We start from the raw sequence: 21,666 nt of genomic DNA on the forward strand, positions 1-21,666 counted from the left end.
TTAGTAGATAGTCAATGAGATCCAAATTTAAAACATTCGTATAGCTCAATTAGGAAATAATATATACGCCAATTCTTTCAGAAATTTAAGCAAGAATATATAATATTATTGATTTCCAAAGAAGGGAACATGACTCTATGAGTGAGGGAAACGTAATTTCTGACTCATTGTGATCTTTCTATATTTATCCGAAAATTTAAATCAGTTGTGGACATAAATAATGTATAATGCAGACGATGTAACGTTATAACAAATTGAGATTACCTTAAAGGAAAATAATACTTACCAAGATATCATCCGAGAAGGCAGAACTCTTGTCACAACGAGAGATCTCTTGAGACGAAGATTCCAACTAGAGAAACAAATAATGGAAAAGACCATGGATGTCAAGTGTCTGAAAATGCAACAGTGGAGGGATATGAATACGGTACATCTCTGTCACAAATGCAAGAACACGTCGGAGTTACTGTGTGAAACAATAACATGGAAATGTAATCAGAAGTATAACATATTTCAAGACATGTTATCGTTTCTCTCACTCTGCCTTTGCTTCTTTTATTTTTCTTTCCATTCATTTCCTTTCTTTAGGCCTATTTATTTATTTCCAGTCTACTATAATTTATTTATTCTATCCATTCTTTCTTCCTGCCTTTCTAATAGGCCTATCCTTCTTTGTTTCTTTAAGGGTTCGTTCATCCCCTCATACTTTGTCTCTAATTATTCTCCCATCCTCTTTCTCCTCTCTTCACATTTCTTCCCCTTTCATAATTTTCTTTCGTTTTTCTCTCTTATTCTCTTTCTATAATCCTATTTTTTTACAATGAGTGTACGCCTGAAAACAGGTTTCGCTTAGTACGTTGCCGTTCGGAAGTTATATTGGAAAGTAACAGCTCGCTTAGCGACAATTCAGCGCATCAGTTTTCGGCAATAAAATATAGAGACTTATACATTAGCCAACATTGCGGATGAAATGATCTGCATTTACTGGTTTACCTTGTAATAAGTGCAGAAACTGTCGAGTGTTGAACATATAGCACGATACGTTTATGATTTATGCGTAGGTTATATATATATATATATATATATATATATATATATATATATATATATATATATATAGGGTAAACTAGGGTCTGTTGGACAGTCAAGCATGTTGGACACTTTGTACTTTAACGTGGTACCTCGCCACTTGTGGGCACCACATTCTGCTAGAAGTCAATGATTGAAGTGGCTACTTCAGTCATTGACTTCTAGCAGAATGTGGTGCCCACAAGTGGCGAGGTACCACGTTAAAGTACAAAGTGTCCAACAAGCCCGACTGTCCAACAGACCCTACTTTACCCTATCATAAATGAAGATTCGCTGTTTTAATGTGTACTGTACTGCCACGAACTAAACCGGACTGCATTGAATGGAAGTGAGCTGTACTCATAACTAATGCTCTGAACTTGAAGTGTCTTCAGCCTGTATTATCTGTCTATAGTATGGAACCTAAATATTCCCACACTCGATACATGGGAAATGTTGGATCTAAAGCAGTAAAAGACAGGCGACATTTACCTGCGAGAAAACCTGTTTCCTGGCGAACACTCTGTACCTCTCCCTATCTGTTTTCTGCTTAATTTATTTTTCATGCTTCTCTCTCTTTTCTCATTCATTTTTTTTGTTTATTTTTTCTGTCTGTCACTTAAAACTCTTAAATGATTTTGTCATATGTCTGTAACTGATTGCCCTTTTCTAGTCAATTATTTAACGACGCCATATTAACTCTGTGGTTTCAAGGCAAAAGTGATATGTCAATTTTTGGTGAAAATTATATTTTGCGATACGTTGTTCATCCTGTGGTATTTCTATTGTAGCAAAAGATGATATGTATATCAATTATTTTTCTCTCTAACCCGTTGTTATGAAACATGATTACTAATATTTTATATAGTCGCTCAAACTTTAAATGATCGCTCCTGGAAAACTGTAAGAAATTACATCACATTTTGCCTTGGAGCCAAAGAACTACAAGGCTTTCTAGCGTCGGTGGAATTGGTGATAGTGAGAGAGTATTCAGACGAAGTATGAGAGGAGACCAGCTCCTTACCCCTGAGCTACGTCGGCAGGTCTGATTTTTCCGAGACTGTCTTATTTTTTACGCTGGACTCATGGCCGGTTTCACAAAGCACAAATGACTTGTCAATAAACGGATCGTTTAATTTTAACGAGAGCTTTAAAAGTTGACTGTTTCACCAAGCCTCGTTTCTTTAAAATTCACATGCGTTTACTAACGTGGGGATTTTGTACTTGTATCTTGCGTGTTTTACTTCTCATACAACCGTGGCTTCGAAATCGCGAATTTCATTGGTTACATATGATCATGGATGACTTTGTTTGGCATAAGGATACACTCAAAGGCAAATGGGTAATAGCTATTAATTTTAAGAACATCTAAACGTTCTTAGTTCTTGATATTCTTTCTAAATACAGTATGTTGTCATACCGTAATTAAAAAAAAAAAAAAAGATGCTTCCAAATGAAGAGTCCACTGCAAGAATGATGGATGTCACTTTATTGTCGAAAATGAACCAAGACTGTCAATGCATAGCTTAAGGTATATAGAATGTACATACAGAGTTATATGGCATTAACACTGATAGTCATTGTCCAGTAATGATCGGAAAATCACAGTTAAGCTTTGAGCGCTAAGCATTTCAAACTTTCAATTGCGTCTCCTGCAAAATGTATTCCAAATGACATCCATCATTCTTGCAGTGGACTCTTCAAATGTAAATAGGAAAAATGTAGAGCAGTTAAATTGTAACTTCTAAAGGAAATCTAAGAACATTTTGCGGACGATAAAGTCGACAGCTTCAGAATTGATGCCACAATTAATTATATATAAAGCATTCTAAGCAATTGTTCTTAGGCCTAAATTTAGGACGGGAAATCGCCTCTTTCATAAATTGCTTACTACTTTTCTACTGTATTTCATGCAGATTTGTCTATCATGTAACAATTTTGCCATGCTTGTGTAGCAGATTTCAGGACAGCCGTCATTAAATTGGATTTTAAGGGGTATCCATTGTCTCCTAAAAGAAAACCTCTTTGCACTCCTTTCATTTAAAAAAGCATCCTCCTTTGGGATGTTGTGCTATCGTGTACTGACCGTAACATTATTTTAAAGCGAGAAAAATCTGTTGAAGAGGCGTTAAATGGGATTCCTATCTGTTGTACTCTAATCTATTACAATTTCAATAAACTAGCGCTGAGGTAGTTCTGCTGGTTTCGGTAGTGAAAATGTTGAATTTATAAGAGATTTTTTGTGGAGATGCAGTTGATCGTATATGCAAGGCATGACAAAAATCTAAACTGACCAAACCTAACCTATCACAGTTTCGTATGAGCAAGGCGTACAAGCAGAGTACGAAGGGAACTACCTCAGCGCTAGTTTAGCCACAATTTTTCTATACGGAGCTTTACATAGGCCTATGAAATTGTTTGAATATTGAATGAAAAATAGGATCTTCTATTGCGGAATATTTTGGCAATATTACTGCCAGAAGGTACGATTGGAACATATACACAATCTGTCGTTGTTAATGACAGGAAATTTAGCTACAAGCTTATTATAAAAATAATGACTGTATTGTGGTCGTAATGTTGATAGTAAGTCTGATAATTTATTCACATAATCTAGACAATACAGCTTTTGACACACCGTTCATATCACCAACTACTATTTCAAAACTTCCTCTAATATACAGTAAGCAAGAAGAATCTGTCGAAGAGGCGTTAAGTGGGTGATTCCTATCTGTCGTATTCTAACCTATAATCAGTTTCTTCTAGAATCATTCTTACTACTTATTTCCTTAATGTGTAGCTTTCGTGCAATTATTTATCACTTAAATCTTCAAAATGATTATTCCAAGTGTTATTACAACATATAGGCTAAGTTCGCCATTATGTTGAAGTTCTAAATAAAGAATTTCTGCATCGAATACGAAGGGTTGATAGGAAAAACAACCCATGTCAGTTTTAGCCGAAAATGAGATATTGGTACTAATGGAAAGCTAAAATCATGTGGCGTCTGTGTATGCTTAAAATACAAGCAATATATTTATAAAGCATTGGGGTATTTATACCTATACTTTAAGTTTCTTATCCTTTTACATAACGAGATATAATGTTTTTTCGCTCTCCTGAAAAAAGTGTTTTTTTTTTTGACATGGGTTGTTTTTCCTACCAACCCTTCAATTACGTCCGCCATTTGTTGATTTCTCAACGCATCGTTACTGTTTTAACGCGACGAATAAGTCCTAGTAAATTAATGATGAGTTTAAAGATGCGTTAGCAATAATGATGCTTGGTGAAACACAAAAACTGACTAACGTGTCATTGAATTATTTAACGAGACGTTATAATGATAACGAAAGTTGGTGAAACCAACCATCAGTGACAGCGTCAGCACCTTCCTTCTAAGAAAATATGAAGGGTTCAGAGCCATAGTGGGCCAAGCGCCATTTATTAAAAACGGAGAAAGCAAGGATTAAAGTTAAGTAAATACCATAGTTTAATGAAGACAGACATATCATTTAGTTTTAATGTATATACTTTATATTACTTGCTATATGTTTCCATTGAATTATGGTAACAACTTTATTTTAAACCTTGTTTTCTACGGTTTTAGTAAATGGCGCTTGGCCAACTATGGTTCTGAACCCTTCATATAGGCTAATGCACCACAATAACAACTATGACCTAGGCCAGATTCATATCCAATACTAACGCGGTTTCCACGCAAATCTGAATATGCACGCCACATATTTTGAGACATTCTCATAAAATTAGTGTAGAAGTAAAAGGACCTCAGGAAAATCTAGGAAATTAAACCTGCAAATTTCCATAACTTATTGCAAATGGCACAAATATACAAGCAAAAATAGAAGTAAGTTATACATAACTCACTGATAGAACATTCAAAAGAAAGAATTCATATCAGCACATAAAATTCGTGGCGATAGACTGAAAAAGTTATACAGTAAGCATTTCTTTTTAAACGAAGATGAAAAGGATCAAAAGCAAATCGTCAAAGAACTGAGCAGACATCGGAAGGAACGGAACTCCAGAGAATAAACTGGAACAGCAACAAGAAAAAAATGTATAGGCCTACCTAAAGGAAAGCTCAGACGCGCGATATAGGGCTTCATGTATAAACAAACAGAAATACACTTTTTATAATTCGCAGACTAAATTTGAATTGAAACTTGAAACTAGAAACTCCACAGGAAAACAAACATTTATTTTGTTCACAAGACATAATGATAAAAAATTAACGAAGGTGCGGCTCCAGAGTCTTCTCAATAATATCATATATGTAGGCTATGTCCATTTTACATCGAAAAATTTGGTGATACCCGTTAATTTAATAAGATACATACAGAGTCAGTCCAACAGCTATAACGAAAATAAAGAAGAAGAGGAGAACTCGTCACTTCTGCCCGATATGAAACTCGTACCTTTCCAATACACCGATTTATTTATTCCGTTACTAACTTGAGTCCAACCAGACGTTTGTTAAGCTGCGCCTGAAAAACATACGCAGCTCATACAATCGACATTCGCCACTGTGTTGTTTGTATTTGCATACAAAAACTACTCTGCTGCTGAAGCTAATTCACTGATTTTTTCTTTTACATTTCCATTCTGTGCTTCTGCTTTTCTACCTTTCATGAGCTTGTTTGTCGCACATGTACGCCGCAATAATGCAAGTATTTTCGTTATTAATATGCACAAGTAATTTCTTGAAATAACGTTGGGGAAAATTGTCATTAATATCATATAATAATACAGTGGAAAGGAATATATAGATATTTCAAAAGTCAGTTCAAACATTAAACCGCTATAAATATTACAATATTTGACATGGGGGGGGGGGGAACATCACAGTGTTGGGCAAATAACGGGGTTTACAAAACATTGGGAAGATGTCCACCGTTTTCTCGTTCAACGTACAGCATTCTGTCTGCGACGCCATGTGCAGAATTTTGCAGATAATGTCTTGGAATATTGGCAATTGTTTTGCGAGATGTCATGTTTCAGTTGCAGTAGGGTTGTTGGATGTGTCAAGAAAACTCGTTCTTTAAAGTAACCCCAAAACAAAAAATCGGCCGGATTAAAATCTGGAGATCGCGGAGGCCACATTGTTGGAAAGTGCCTACTGATGACACGATCGCCAAACATCTGTGTAATTAATTGTTTTGCAGCGATAAAGATGTGGCGTGGAGCGCCATCTTGCATGAAGATTAGGTTTTCCATATCGTGATTCCTAAATCTAGGGATGACGAAGTTCTGAAACATGCTGTAGTAGCGCTCCCCGTTTACTGGAACAGTCTGTCTTAGTCCATTATTGTTCACACCTGTGGAGTAACGGTTAGTGCGTCTGGCCGGGAAACCAGGTGGCCCGGATTCGATTCCCGGTCGGGGAAAGTTGCTTGGTTGAGGTTTTTTCCGGGGTTTTCCCTCAACCCAATATGTGCAAAGGTTGGGTGCTGGACCCCGGACTCATTTCACCGACATTATCACAAAGGCACAAAGGCGGGAGTGCCGCAGGGCTCCGTATTAGGACCACTACTTTTCTCTATCTACATTAATGACGTATCAAAGAACTTACAGTATTGCCGATATCACCTCTATGCCGACGACCTACAACTTTACATACATTCCAGACCCAATACGATCAATGAATCGATTGACAAATTAAATTGTGACCTAGCCACTGTCTCTACTTGGGCGGCCAATTTCGGACTCGCACTTAATCCAAGTAAGACTCAAGCCATAATTATTGGACATAAGCGTTTAGTTAACTCCCTTAATAACAGTAATCTTTCAGTTGTTACCCTTAACAACACGCTAATCCCTTATTCATCTGTCGTAAAAAATCTTGGCTTCTTTTTTGATAATAATCTAAGTTGGAATTTTCAAGTTAAAGAAACGATAAAAAAAATCTGTTCCTCCATTCACTGTTTGAGTCGCTTGAGAAACTTCTTGCCCCAGCAACTAAAACTTACCCTAGTGCAAACCCTAGTAACGCCGCACTTCGATTATTGTGACGTTTTGTTAAGTGACCTAAGTTCTGAATTGTCAGTCAAGTTACAGCGAGCTCAGAATATGTGCGTCAGATACGTGTGCAACATCCGACGGTATGATCACATATCACCGTCCTTCGCAAGTCTCTCGTGGCTCCGACTTAAAGAACGTAGAACTTTACACTCTTTGTCTTTACTCTTTCGAATTCTGCACACTTCAACACCAAATTACCTTTCGTCTCGTTTCTCTTATCTATACTCTAACCACGACGTAAATACCAGATCACTTATCTGTGGCACGCTAAGTATACCTCTTCATAGAACATCTTGTTATTCAACATCTTTTACAATATCCATCTCGCGTCAATGGAATTCCTTGTCACAAAGTATTAGGGGCTGCAAGACAATAAACACCTTTAAGAACAGCTTAAAAGATAACCTTATTAGCATTTCACTCCAATCATACTGATTTAAACTATCACTGACTACATTGTTACTTTTTTCTTTAGACATCATCCTGATTGTGCTGTATTTTAATTGTCTCGTAATAATCTCTTTCTATTATCTAATATTATTTGAAATATATTAACATTCTATGTATTTTAGTTTAATTCTGCTACACAGTTTATTTCAGTGTTTAATTAATAGTTCATAGTATTTTGTTGTTTAATTTGTAAATAACTTTTGTATACATGTAACTCTCTTCTAAATCAAATTGTTGGATTCTTTGTAAGTTCACGCATATGTATATACACTTTTTGCTGGTTGAGTGGAAGAGAAGGCCTTACGGCCTTAACTCTGCCAGCTAAAATAAATCATTATTATTATTATTATCACCCTAATCTCATTCAGACGCTAAATAAACTAAGATATTGATAAAGCGTAGTAAAATAACCTACTAAAAATTAATGGTGCAGTTAAGACGCGTAATTGAGGTTCGTTTTCAAACCAAAGTCATCAGTAGACACTTTCCAACAATGTGGCTTCCGTTACCTTATTAACATGTTTCGGTCTGTTATTGGCCATCTTCAGAACTGGTTGTTGCTGGTCTTTGCGCCTTTTGTTTTGTTTCCTGTGGGGGTGTGTTAGTGTAGTATAATGTGGGCACTACAAAAACACACTCCCACAGAAAACAAAACAACAAATGGCGCCAAGACCAGCAACAACCAGTTCTGAAGATGGCCAATAGCAGGCCGATACATGTTAATAAGGTAACATAAAATTTAACACGTGAAAGACACTAATACGTTTTCCGAAGTGATATAGTGTTACAAGTTGTGCAATCAAGATGTATAATAATTTCTGTTGTGTTTATATAATATTTGTATTGTAACGACTTTGTATCATTGGAGGCTGGCCTCCTCATGTTTTTTTCTGTAAACCCGACAAGGCAAACATCACTTTTTGGTGTGATGCTTGAAACAAAATCCATGCGTCACGTCACGTGATTGGTTGCTATGAAAGGTAATGATAAATAGAGGGATTCCTAAACCTTTAATAACAGATACGCAACCTTTCTATATGCAACAAGGGTGCTTACTATCCCCGAAATTATTCAACAATTGTATAGACGAAGTCATAAATATATGTATGATGAAGTTAAATTCATGTACTGTACTATGTTTTAATAAAAGAGAGCAATATTACAACATTGTAGTTTGTTGATGAACAGTTCCATTATAGAAAAAACAGAAGACGAGGTACAAAATAGCAAACAGACTTAACCTTGTAACCTTGTTGCCAAAGAACATAATGACTACAAACACAAACAAAAAAAGTAATGGCTTTCGGAAGCCTGAAACCAAAATGTGCAAAAATAACAATATATGGAAAAATCAGAAAGAAAATCAGGACTTCAAATAGCGGTACTTAGAATGCATTGCCAAATACAGAGTGGAAGTGAAATAACCTTGCAGATTGAAAGGGAAGATAGGGTACGCTTAAATGAATAGGAAACCAATGTTGTTTTTTGTGATTAAATGCACGGTTAATTAGAAAATTAAGTTTGAATTTCCAGCAGTCTGGCAACCTTGCCGCTAAAAGGCTCCTTTCATATCGCAATACAAATGAAGAGTACACGGGAAAAACGATCAAGGTCCATCAAAAATCGAAATTGAGTTAATAATGCTATCTTATAGTGGAAAGGAAGTACTATCATGTGGTCTAGCTAGTAATAAGAAATCATTGTTCTTGACATTCCACTACGTCAATTTATATTAAATATACACATAACAAAGTATTTAGTGCTGAAACTTTAAAATTCGTTTTTCTCGAAACTTTCTAAAATGGACCTTGATCGTTATTCCCGTGTACCCTTCAAATGTAAGAGTTCAACGAATTCAGCGTACTGCACTGTCTCGCGTCTCCTTCTCTAGCTACAACGTTGCGATGTGGATTGCATCGTTCAGTGGTTTGAAATTAGTGGTTTTTAAATTAAATTTACACTAAAACCGCCCATGTTATTCAAATACGCCAGAGGGATAACTTATTCTTTATTAGATTTTCTATCCATATGAACAAAATCACGATCCAATTCGCAACAGTTAGCGAATAAGAGGGTGTTAAACTCACATACTTACAAATGGTTTTTAAGGAACCCGCAGATTCACTGCCGCCCTCACATAAGCCCGCCATCGGTCCCTATCCTGTGCAAGATTAATCCAGTCTTTATCATCATATCCCACCTCTCTCAAATCCATTTTAATATTATCCTATCATCTACGTCCCGGCGTCCCCAAAGGTCTTTTTCCCTCCGGTCTCCCAACTAACACTCTATATACATTTCTGGATTCGGCCATACGTGCTACATGCCTTGCCCATCTCAAACGTCTGGATTTAATGTTCCCAATTATGTCAGGTGAAGAATACAATGCGTGCAGTTCTGCGTTGTGTAACTTTCTCCATTCTCCTGTAACTTCATCCCTCCTAGCCCCATATATTTTCCTAAGAACCTTATTCTCAAACACTCTTAATCTCTATTCCTCTCAAAGTGAGAGTCCAAGTTTCACAACCATACAGAACAAGCGGTAATATAATTGTTTTATAAATTCTAACTTTCAGATTTTTTGACAACAGATTAGATGACAAAAGCTTCTCAACCGAATAACATCAGGCATTTCCCATATTTATTCTGAGTTTAATTTCCTCCCGAATGTCATTTATATTTGTTACTGTTGCTCCAAGATATTTGAATTTTTCCACCTCTTCGAAGGATAAATCTCCAATTTTTATGTTTCCATTTCGCACAATATTCTGGTCACGAGACATAATCATATACTTTGTCTTTTCGGGATTTACTTACAAACCTATCGCTTTACTTGCTTCAATTATTTTTTTCTGAGAAAACTATGAACTTTCCACCAATATGGCATGACAGTTTTTTTGTTACTTACAACATGAGCTATTCGCTCTAAAATCTACAGGGTTATTTCACTTCCATCCTGTATATACGAAGACTCACAATGTTGATTTAGAACTAAATAGATTCCGATGTTTTTGAGGGACTATAATTCGTACACTAACGAAACAAGTAAGAAATTATGAAATAACGATTAAAGTAATCATATAAAGTTACTGGATAACCGCTTCTTTGATACATATGTGAAAACTGGATTCTTAATGTAAAGTAGTATAGTACTTGTAAAGAAATGAGTCATCGAAATGAATTTTCTTATGTTAGAGTTGTCACTGGATATAATTCAGTACACCATAAGAAAGGCCAAGATAGCCTATAGGAGAATAGCTGAATGTCCTGAATATTTCTGAAATTATACCTAAGTTTATGAAGAGACAGTACGAATGGCAAACACCGGAGAATCTAAAACAATATTATATTATAGACCTAATATCAAAGGCGAAACCAGACCAAGAAGATCAATAGAGATGGAACGAACAGCTCTAGGAGGCGGAAAAAGTCAAACGTTGGCTAAACCACGAAGAGATGATGTTTAATGATAATGGTACTTTTTATTACTTACTTACTGGCTTTTAAGGAACACGGAGGTTCATTGCCGCCCTCACATAAGCCCGCCACTGGTCCCTATCCTGAGCAAGATTAATCCATTATCTATCATTATATCCCACCTCCCTCAAATCCATTTTAATATTATCTTCCCATCTACGTCTCGGCCTCCCTAAAGGTCTTTTTCCCTCCGGCCTCCCAACTAACACTCTATATGCATTTCTGGATTCGCCCATACGTGCTACATGCCCTGCCCATCTCAAACGTCTGGATTTAATGTTCCTAATTATGCCAGGTGAAGAATACAATGCGTGCAGTTCTGACACAAAATGCAGTAAAAGTATTTTGGACTAACGCCACTGTACCTGGATCTTTATAGAAAAGATCACCATTATTTACTTTTTAATTATTTTATTGCATTTATTCATTTTTTAGAATTCTCGAGAAATATTTTTCTAGAACAGGGTCAAAAACCTAAAATATATATAGGTTACACATTTTCTTTTCTTCGGAAAGAAAGTTAAAATTGATTTAGTAAATATTTTTATTAATATCTAAGACTCTGCTGACTATAAAAGTGCAGGCAAAATTACTCTTTTTTAACGTTGTCATTTTATTGTTCTGGACAAGCATTTTAAACTTAGAATTTTATGAAGACTATAATGGCGACACTTTGTTTGCACTAGCTAGGAGATGTTCAATTTCCTTCACAGAAAGTATTTCATTCTTAAGGAATGGGTCTGGAAAAATATGATCGTGGATAATTTGACAAATTGTTTCTTAATTCAGTAGTTACTTCTTAAATTGAATCGTGACATAGTGAGACAGTATTTGTCATATTATCACACTCATTTTATTACCTTCCCACTTAGAAAAATTCATATAAGACGCTACAAGTATTCTAATAAAGTGTATTCACTTGGAAACTCAGATAAAACATATTGATGAAAACCGTACATTTGTAAAATGATAATGCAAGTGAAAAATAAACTACGATCTATACAGAGACTGCTTTTCTGAAGGGAGCTTTCTCAGCCACCCAGGTTTACATATGCTGACAGTAAATTTGATATGATAATTTGGCCATTTTATTGACAGGTTATGTCATATTTCAGGAACCACCAGAAGACTCCGCATATACCGCCTCACGGTAGATTCGACAACGGAAGTTTCCGTCCCGACATCCCCTCCTCGTTTGAACCTCATCAAGTACCATTCATAGCAGTGCCGGCCAGCAATGACGTCATCGACCATGATAAGCCAGTTATCTCACTCAAAGTGTGGACGTACCTGTACAATGTGCTCTTGAAGACGCTGCAGACTAAGGGAGTCAAAAGCGACGACTCTGAGGAGTCGCTCGAGAAGCAGATATGAGTTCCAGCAGTGGCCAAAATTTAATAATTTTTTTCCAAGCTGTAAGGGTGTAATTTTAATTTGCTAAAACCAAAGATGTTACTGCTCAAAACGTTCATTTTTACATAAATCACCAAGATTTACTATTATAGTTATTATCCTCCTCAAGGAAGAAATGTTACCGCTCAAAACATATTACATAAATCACTAAGATTTATTATTATTTCAATTAACCTTCGTAAAGGAGAGATGTTACCGATAAAACGTAAATAATTTTTCGAGGGTCGCAAGATATTATGGTTGTTCGTGTCTGTAACGTAACTTTCTCAAAAAGAAGCAGGGATTCGATCAAAGCGTACAATTTTACGAGAGTCATGAACTTTTATGGCTATAATTATTTCATGTTCTCAAAACAGAGATGTTACCATTCAAATATATAGATTTTTACAGCAGTCAAAAATTTTGTGACTGCAATTTAACTTTCTCAAAGCAGAAATGTTACCGATCAAAACATGCAATTTTTACAATAGTCATAAAGCCTTATGACTAGATGCAGATGTTACTATTCAAAAGATAACTTATATGAGTCACGAAGCTTCATGTATGTAATTACATATGCTCAAAGCAGATGTGTTAAGCCTATTATTCAAAACACAGATAGTATACATTTTTATGAGTCCCAAACCTTTATGGATGTAATTCCATTTGCTCAAAGCAAACGTGTCACTATTCGAAGCATATACTGTTACGAGCCACAAAGTTTTATGACTGTAATTTTATTCCAATTTGCTCAAAGCAGATGTATAACTATTCAAAGGATACATTTACAAGTCACAAAGCTTTATGACTGTAATTCCATTTGCTCAAAGCAGACGTGTCACTATTCAAAGCATATGCTGTTACGAGCCACAAAGTTTTATGACTGTAATTTTATTCCATTTGCTCAAAGCAGACGTGTCACTATTCAGAGCATATGCTGTTACGAGCCACAAAGTTTTATGACTGTAATTTTATTCCATTTGCTCAAAGCAGACGTGTCACTATTCAAAGCATATGCTGTTACGAGCCACAAAGTTTTATGACTGTAGTTTTATTCCATTTGCTCAAAGCAGACGTGTCACTATTCAGTGCATATGCTGTTACGAGCCACAAAGTTTTATGACTGTAATTTTATTCCATTCGCTCAAAGGAGACGTGTCACTATTCAAAGCATATGCTGTTACGAGCCACAAAGTTTTATGACTGTAATTTTATTCCATTTGCTCAAAACAGATGTGTCTCTATTCAGAGCATACACTTACAAGTCACAAAGTTTTATTCCATTTGCTCAAAGCAGACGTGTCACTATTCAAAGCATATGCTGTTACGAGCCACAAAGTTTTATGACTGTAATTTTATTCCATTTGCTCAAAGCAGACGTGTCACTATTCAGAGCATATGCTGTTACGAGCCACAAAGTTTTATGACTGTAATTTTATTCCATTTGCTCAAAGAAGACGTGTCACTATTCTAAGCATATGCTGTTACGAGCCACAAAGTTTTATGACTGTAGTTTTATTCCATTTGCTCAAAGCAGACGTGTCACTATTCAGTGCATATGCTGTTACGAGCCACAAAGTTTTATGACTGTAATTTTATTCCATTTGCTCAAAGGAGACGTGTCACTATTCAAAGCATATGCTGTTACGAGCCACAAAGTTTTATGACTGTAATTTTATTCCATTTGCTCAAAACAGATGTGTCACTATTCAGAGCATACACTTACAAGTCACAAAGTTTTATTCCATTTGCTCAAAGCAGACGTGTCACTATTCGAAGCATACACTTCTACGAGATGTGTCACTATTCAAAAGATACACTTTTACGCATCACAAAGCTTTATGACTATAATTCCATTTGCTCAAAGCAGAAGTGTCATTATCCATAACATACACTTTTACCAGCCACAAAGTTTTATTAGCAAATGTATTACTTACTATTCAAAACATATACTTTTACGAGTTACTTAGATTTATAATTGTACTTCCATTTGCTCAAAGCAGATGTATTACTACTATTCAAAACATCCAGTTTCATGAGTCACAAAGCTTTACGACTGTGATTCTATTTGCTCACAGCAGATGACTGTTATTACCTGAAACATACAATTTTAGTAGTTACAAATCTTTAAGACCGTAATCCATTTACTTTAAGCAAAAGTGTTACTATTGAAAACATATTTTTATGATTATTACAATTCAAAACATATATTTTTAGAGCACTCATACAGACTTAAGCCTGTTAATATCTGCAACGGAGAGATTTTACTGGCAAAGCTTACATTTTTACTAGACAAGCGAAATCTTATGAATTTAACTTAATTTCCTCAAATCCAAGATGTAACCGACCAGGACAAGCTTGTATATCAGAAAATGTTATGGATTCAACTTAATTACCTCAAAGCAAATATGTTACTACTCGAAACATATTTATGCACTATTCACACGCTTTACAGCTGAATAAATTAATTTTGTCAGTCAGCTACAGTAGCATGTTACCACTCAAAACATACCGTACATTTTTACAGAACACAAAGAATTATAACTGTAATTTAATTTTTTTTCAACGTACACATTTTCACCTTAAGGAATTAACTTGCCTCAAAACAAGGACGTTACCAAAGAAAACAAATATTTATACAGTAATTACGAAGATTTATGGCTGCAATTTAATGTACTCAAAGGGAACATGCCACCAAATAAAACAAGAATTTTTGCAGGTGTCGAAGCTAATAGCATAATAATTTAATTTTCCCAAAGAATAAACGTTGTATTTCAAAATAGTCTATATATTTTCACAGAAGTCATAGAGTTTCATGGCTGTAATTTAATTTTCTAACGCAAGACGTTATGGCTCAAACCATAAACTTTCACGAGAGTTAAGAAGATTTATGACGTCAAAGCAAAAATGTATACAAACATATTTTTACAAAAAGGACAAAGACTCACGTATGTAATCAACATTTATAGGACAAATGTTAAAGAAAAAAGTATATATAAAAAATTGAGTACAAATAGCTGTAATACAAATAAATAAATAATTTTACATACAAAATCTTACGAATACCAGAGGATTAATATTTTTTGCAAGTTATATAAAAATCAGTTATAGTATTTAGTTTATTTGCAAATGTAACATGTACAATAGGACTGAATAAAATGCCAACTGTTTACATTTCTAGTAAAACTGACACACAAATTTTGAAACTGCAACCTAACATTTATGAATACTAAATGATCAAGAGTTACCTCGTTATGTGGAATTCACCTATTGGCGGGCACGCTACTACACGGACATAGTTCAGCAACGGTAATGTAACAGAACGCAAACTGTTAATTGTAACAAATGATTAAATATAAGCAGCTAAAACATCAAAATTAAATATGGAGGTCACAGTCTTCGTCTTTCAGACGCTTGTACCACTTACGATAAAGGCCATGAAGGCGAATGGGAACTTGCTTTAGCTTTAAGAGAGCTCGACCTGAAACGGATCCATACACTTAGGCATGCTTTGTCCCTTTGGGTGTTCTTTATATGCGATGATTGACCATCGACAAGTGACGAAAATCCGACGCTGAAACGTGGATCATCCTGCTTCAGCCCTTGATAGAGCCAGGTCCCGCCTCGCGGACGAGTAGCCTGATAAGCTCCAGGGACCCGGAGCACCAAGCCCTTTCTGTCGCCTGACAGGTAGATCATCTCGTCTCAGCCCCTGTTGGAGCCAGGTCCCGTCCATACTACCATCAGAGCGGGTAGAAGAGAAAGTGACGATACTTCCACTAGTCCAGCGGTTCGTCGCAGAGCGGCGCTCGCTCTGCTTTCTGTTCTCAGTTTCAGGAGCGCTATTCGAGTCAATGCAGATGTTTTTAAAATACCCACTAGATAAAAGTATATTATAGTTTATCACAATATTTTACTTATTTAAAAAATGAAATACTACTACATTAACTACTCTTGAGTTACATCATTCACTCCTGAATCGTAAATACGAGTATAATAATCAACAGTAAACTGGAACATTCTGTCAGCTTCAGAGAGAAGAACGCAAAAAAAAAGTACAGCTTCGCAAAACTGAACATTTTTGTGTTGTTGTAAGTACATTTTGACACAAAATTATAGTTTTCGATGTACAAGAAAGTATAATATAATATATCAAATGGGACATTATATTTTCACCAATACTTTTTTACTACTGCCAGAGCGGGTAAAAGACGTTACTTCCTCTAGTTCAGTGGATCGCAGCCGAGTGGCGCTAGCCCTATTTTCAGTGCCCAGTTTCAAGATAGCTATTCAAGTGAATGAAAAAGGTTTTTAAAAATAACCCATTAGATAAGAATGTATTGTAAAGTACTTAGTTACAATATTTTACTTCTTTAAAAATGTAATATTACTATATTAACAAATTGTGAGTTATATAACACAACCCTGAATAGTAAATATAATAATTAACCGAAAAATGGAACATTGTGCCGGCTTCAGCCAGAAATACGCAAAAAAAAAAGTACAGCATCGCAAAACTGAAAATTTTTATGGCATTATAAAGTAGCATTGACATGAAATTATAGTTTTTATACACAAGTAAGATTGTAATATAATAAAGGAGACACTTTATTTTCACCAATAGTTTTTATCTACTACTTAGTCATTAGTTGCAGTTGTATCTGGTTTAGGCTATACGTAATTCAGGGGAACAAAAAATATTACGTGCAACTTGGACTCATAAATTAAGCTTCGATATTATATCTATGCTAATGTAAGTTTTGATCTTTTGAAATACCTAGGTTATTTTGTGTTTTGTAAAATTAAAACAATTTGGTAGCACTATATTAAGTAGTTGTATGCTACTTATTAGAGAATATTAAATTAACGACTTTTCCATGAGGTCTATTACTTTCTCATATGCTCGATTAGAAATCTCTTATGATGTGGAAACGTAATAAACAACTGTAATAAAATTGTAAACCAGATTAAGTTCTAGCCTAGATGCAAAGTAGAATTATACTGTACTTTTGTTACCGAAATAACTTTTACGTTAATTACGACTAAAGTGCTATTATTAAAAATAAAATAATTAATAATTAAACATGCATATTTAATGAAGTAGAAGCTAGGTGCTTGGATTCAATTAGGAGTTCACAATTAGCACTTTAATACAGCACTTTTTTAACCGGCACATAGATTGAAAAATCTTCACATGTAGAAAGTCTATGGTAATTATCCAAGATAATCATTTTCTAATTCCAAAATATCGCTCTAGAGGATCCTAGTCAATTTTTTTCTGTCTGAATATATTTAAATCTGCTATCCCACAAGAATTAATATATTTCGCTAATGCTCTGAATTGTCACTCTAAATAATTCAAGGGTTCTTTCTTAGGCAAACGTATTCTTTATATTGTCAATTACGTGTCATATTTTCTAAAATCGTGTAATGCTAGAATTCTTTGTACAGGGCAGACGAGGGAGTCTTTGAGTTCAACGTATCTGCATGGTCGTTCATTCACCTTTGAATTCTTTTGTATTTTCACTTTCCTCGAACCCATCACAGTTTGTGACTCTAAAAAATGTATCGATTTTGAAAACTCACACTAAACAGCTGAAATGCTGGTCTGGGGTTCATTCACTGGAAGGAATTACGGTCTACAGTATTTGTTACGGTCAATGTAACTAGACATAATTTTGGGCATTCAGGTGTGGAGTAATGGTACATAAATGCATACAAGCGCATGATCAACTAAGGTGTTCTTCTGATTTTCGGGTGTCACATCCAATTATTTTTTACTCGGATATTTAACGATGCTGTATCAACTGCTGAATTATTTAGCGTCAATGGAATTGGTCAAAGCCAGATGGTACTTGGTAAGGATACATTGTTATGAGAACGGATTTATGTCCTCTTCGTTGGATATTTTCTCTTCTTTTCTTTTTTTAAGATATCGAGGCAAGTTTGGGAAAATATGTGTTATAGCATACGGTTTTGGTCTCCAGTTCTTGCGTGGAAGTCCTACCTCTTTACTGGCAATAATAAATTTATCGGCTCTTACAATCAAAATTCGCCCTCGGTAGCGCAGTTGACATAGCGCTGGCTTTCAATGCTCGAGGTTGCGGGTTCGATCCCGGCCGAGATCGATGGCATTTAAGTGTGTTTAAATGCGACAGGCTCATGTCAGTAGATTTAATGGCATGTAAAAAAAACTCCTGTGGGACAAAATTCCGACACACCGGCGAAGCTGATATAACCTCTGCAGTTGCGAGCGTCGTTAAATAAATCATAATTTTAAAAAATCACAATCAAAACCGCAGAAAAATGGATATCACAGTTATAAGAACGAGCATACAGTTTTCTGTGTTCGTGGAATTGCTCTACACCACTTCTGAAAAATAGTCTAGTCTATGGATGGATAAAAGAAAGTGTCTTCGTTACAGATTATAGAGTATCTATAATTGGATTTACATCAAGAACAAAACAATTAGGCTTATTACTACTCGCTCACATAAACGGCACAATAAAAATCACCCGAACACCACAAGAAATATCTTCTTAATTCCATAGCAGAACGAGTTCTACATGCTCTGTCCATAGTATTAAGAGGAAAACTGCAATCTTAGAACGATCGCCACGCCAATGTTTCGCTCAGTTGCCGCGGCGACACTAGGGGATTTAAAAGTCCCATTAGACCCTTGCCGAGTTACCACACTTTCTATTCTAAACGCTCTGCTACCATCCTCCAAGAATTCATTCCAGCCTAATTTTACTATTGCAGATGACAGAAAAATGAGGGGGAGGAGGAGAGTATTGGTGGAATGATAAAAGGAAACGGGAGTACCCCGAGAAAACTCTCTGCAACGTGTGCTTTGTTCACCACAAATTTCATCACGACCTGACCGAGAATCGAATCTGGGCAGCTTGAAAGGAAGACTAGCGCTTTAGCACTCAAGGTACAGACGCGGCAAGGTGAATGGGGAGCTTCACACTTTCATGACCTCGATACTAGAATGAGGTGATGTGGTCGACATCATGCTCCGACCGCGTTTTACCCTCGGAAGAGACCAGGTACTCAATCTGACATGAGGATTAGTCGATCCGAGGTCGTACTGGAAGTTTCTGTTACAGGATAATTCCTGCCACTCCCATCACACCCGAATTTAACGTGGGGCTTTACAATCTGTTTCCAGTTGCATATACCAGGTCAACTTTCTGGCTTGCTTATGCAATTATCTATGACACTTTGTTTTAAGAACTCAGGCGATGTATCTTTCTCAACTCCTTCGGCAGTTAATGGTCTACAAGCGGTATATTTTTGTTTAAGGTACTGTGTATATAATAATTACAGCTTTACTTAAGAGAATAAAATGTTAATACGTTAATATTAGATATGCCGATGTCCAACGTGGTGGATCTGTGGTAGCGTATGCCCGTCCTAGTTAGGTGGAACGGTTTCGATTTCTGGTATATTTAATGCAGAAATCTATCTTCATACCACGGGATTATGTGTGTTCACTGTCTTGTTATATCTTGGCGGTAGTCATGCGTCATGCAGAGGCCTGCGTTACGGAGACATGTGATGTACATTTGGAGAATCAAACTCTGACGTCATGAAAGGGCACAGAACGATATAGAAAGAAAAAGTATGCCAATACAATGCAATAAATTGACGTCAATAAATTAAGCTCGAACATAATTAGTATAAATGCTACTTGAAGTTACTAATTTAACAAAACTAGAACCCAAAAGAACATATATTTTACGAGTGTCACTTTTAAAATAAATGGAATAAAAGAAAAATAACGTCCAACAAAATCTTTCTCCAGATCACGGAGGAAAATAAAGCGAATTTATTATTAACAATATCATAAGCAGATACCAAGAAATATTCGGAAATCGGAGGCGGTTTTAGTGTATCCTTGCATAACTTTTTTCTGTAAATAAATGGCGTTTTAACTGCTTATATTCAATACTTTTGCATAACAGTTTGCGTTGTTTGAAATTTCCGGTACAGAAATGTCCCGTAATCGAAACATACTGGTGTGATTTGAGACAGAAAAACGTCCACGTAAAAGTAGTAAATAATTTTATTCATGTATTAATACTAATTGTATTTATTACCATAAAAGACCAATAAAACAAGTTACAATCTTCAAGCCAAAGTTTTTTTCTTTGGAGACCCATCTACTCTTCTGCTTCGGATACAATGTACCGTCCACACCTGCGGAGTAACGGTTAGCGTGTCTGGCCGCGAAACCAGATGGCCCGGGTTCGATTCCCGGTTGGGGCAAGTTACATGATTGAGGTTTTGCAGGGGTTTCCTTCAACCCAATATGAGCAAATGCTGGGTAACTATCGGTGCTGGACCCCGGACTCATTTCACCGGTATTATCACCTTCATCTCATTCAGACGCTAAATAACCTAAGATGTTGATAAAGTGTCGTAAAATAACGTACTAAAATAAAAAAAAAAATACATTGTGTCTGCCCTCGTATTTTATTTCGTGATCTGACCTTCAAAGGCCTCCACTCTGTCACAAATGTTCTGTAGAGACATTAGTCTCAATCGCAGTGTTCACCCACAGAAATATCTTCCAGCATACCAAAGATATTGCCATGGCAGGAATTATTATTTTATTTCCTGTTAAAAATTATCGCGCTGGGAGAAGATCACACTACACCAGAGAAAGCGATCAAAGCTTTACACAAGCAATATCCCAGCTGTGCACAATACCATAGGCAAGTGTGATTAGACGATGCGTTTCAAAATACGGTTATGACGCACGGTAATGTGGAAATAGGTAATTTTAATGACCTGCTTCTCGGAAATGCGTAGGTTCCTCCATTAGTTTAGCTTATGGACAGATTAATGTGACGTACACAAATTGTTTTAATTACTGACAGAAAATGATTTGGATCGTGAGAAATTACACCCATAAGCAACATAATGGCCATTCTGGAACCTGATATAATGGAATATACTAGGTTAATTGTTTCCCAGAGACTACATAACACTTATGCTTCCGTTGTGGCGTAAGTGGTAAGCAAGATTCCGGACATAAATCTAGCAAAGCCAGGTTCTGTTCCCTGTCGAGAAGTGCAAAGTTATTTCCGTTCAATCCTCACATGAATTTCTCATTTTTTAATTTTATTTATTGTAATACATCCTACATCAGCATTGAAGCTTCAAGGTCTGGAAGGAATCAAGATTTACACAATTTCTTTTAATTATGTTTTTCTGGAAAGATTAGATGA

At 35.9% G+C, this 21,666-nt stretch overlaps 1 protein-coding gene across 2 annotated transcripts in view; it reads left to right on the forward strand.

Annotated features, from left to right (window-relative positions):
* Positions 1-20,567, forward strand: part of LOC138698178 (serine protease inhibitor 2-like) — a 192,075-nt gene extending 171,508 nt beyond the window's left edge. For both annotated transcript variants that reach the window (XM_069823924.1, XM_069823923.1), the window contains exon 9: positions 12,150-20,567. In XM_069823924.1, the coding sequence (XP_069680025.1) occupies positions 12,150-12,408 (259 nt within the window). In that variant the 3' untranslated portion in view covers positions 12,409-20,567. The remainder of the gene's footprint in view (positions 1-12,149) is intronic.
* Positions 20,568-21,666: the final 1,099 nt, after the last annotated feature.

The sequence above is a fragment of the Periplaneta americana genome, chromosome 4 (genome assembly GCF_040183065.1).
Source record: "Periplaneta americana isolate PAMFEO1 chromosome 4, P.americana_PAMFEO1_priV1, whole genome shotgun sequence".
NCBI lineage: Eukaryota > Metazoa > Arthropoda > Insecta > Blattodea > Blattidae > Periplaneta > Periplaneta americana.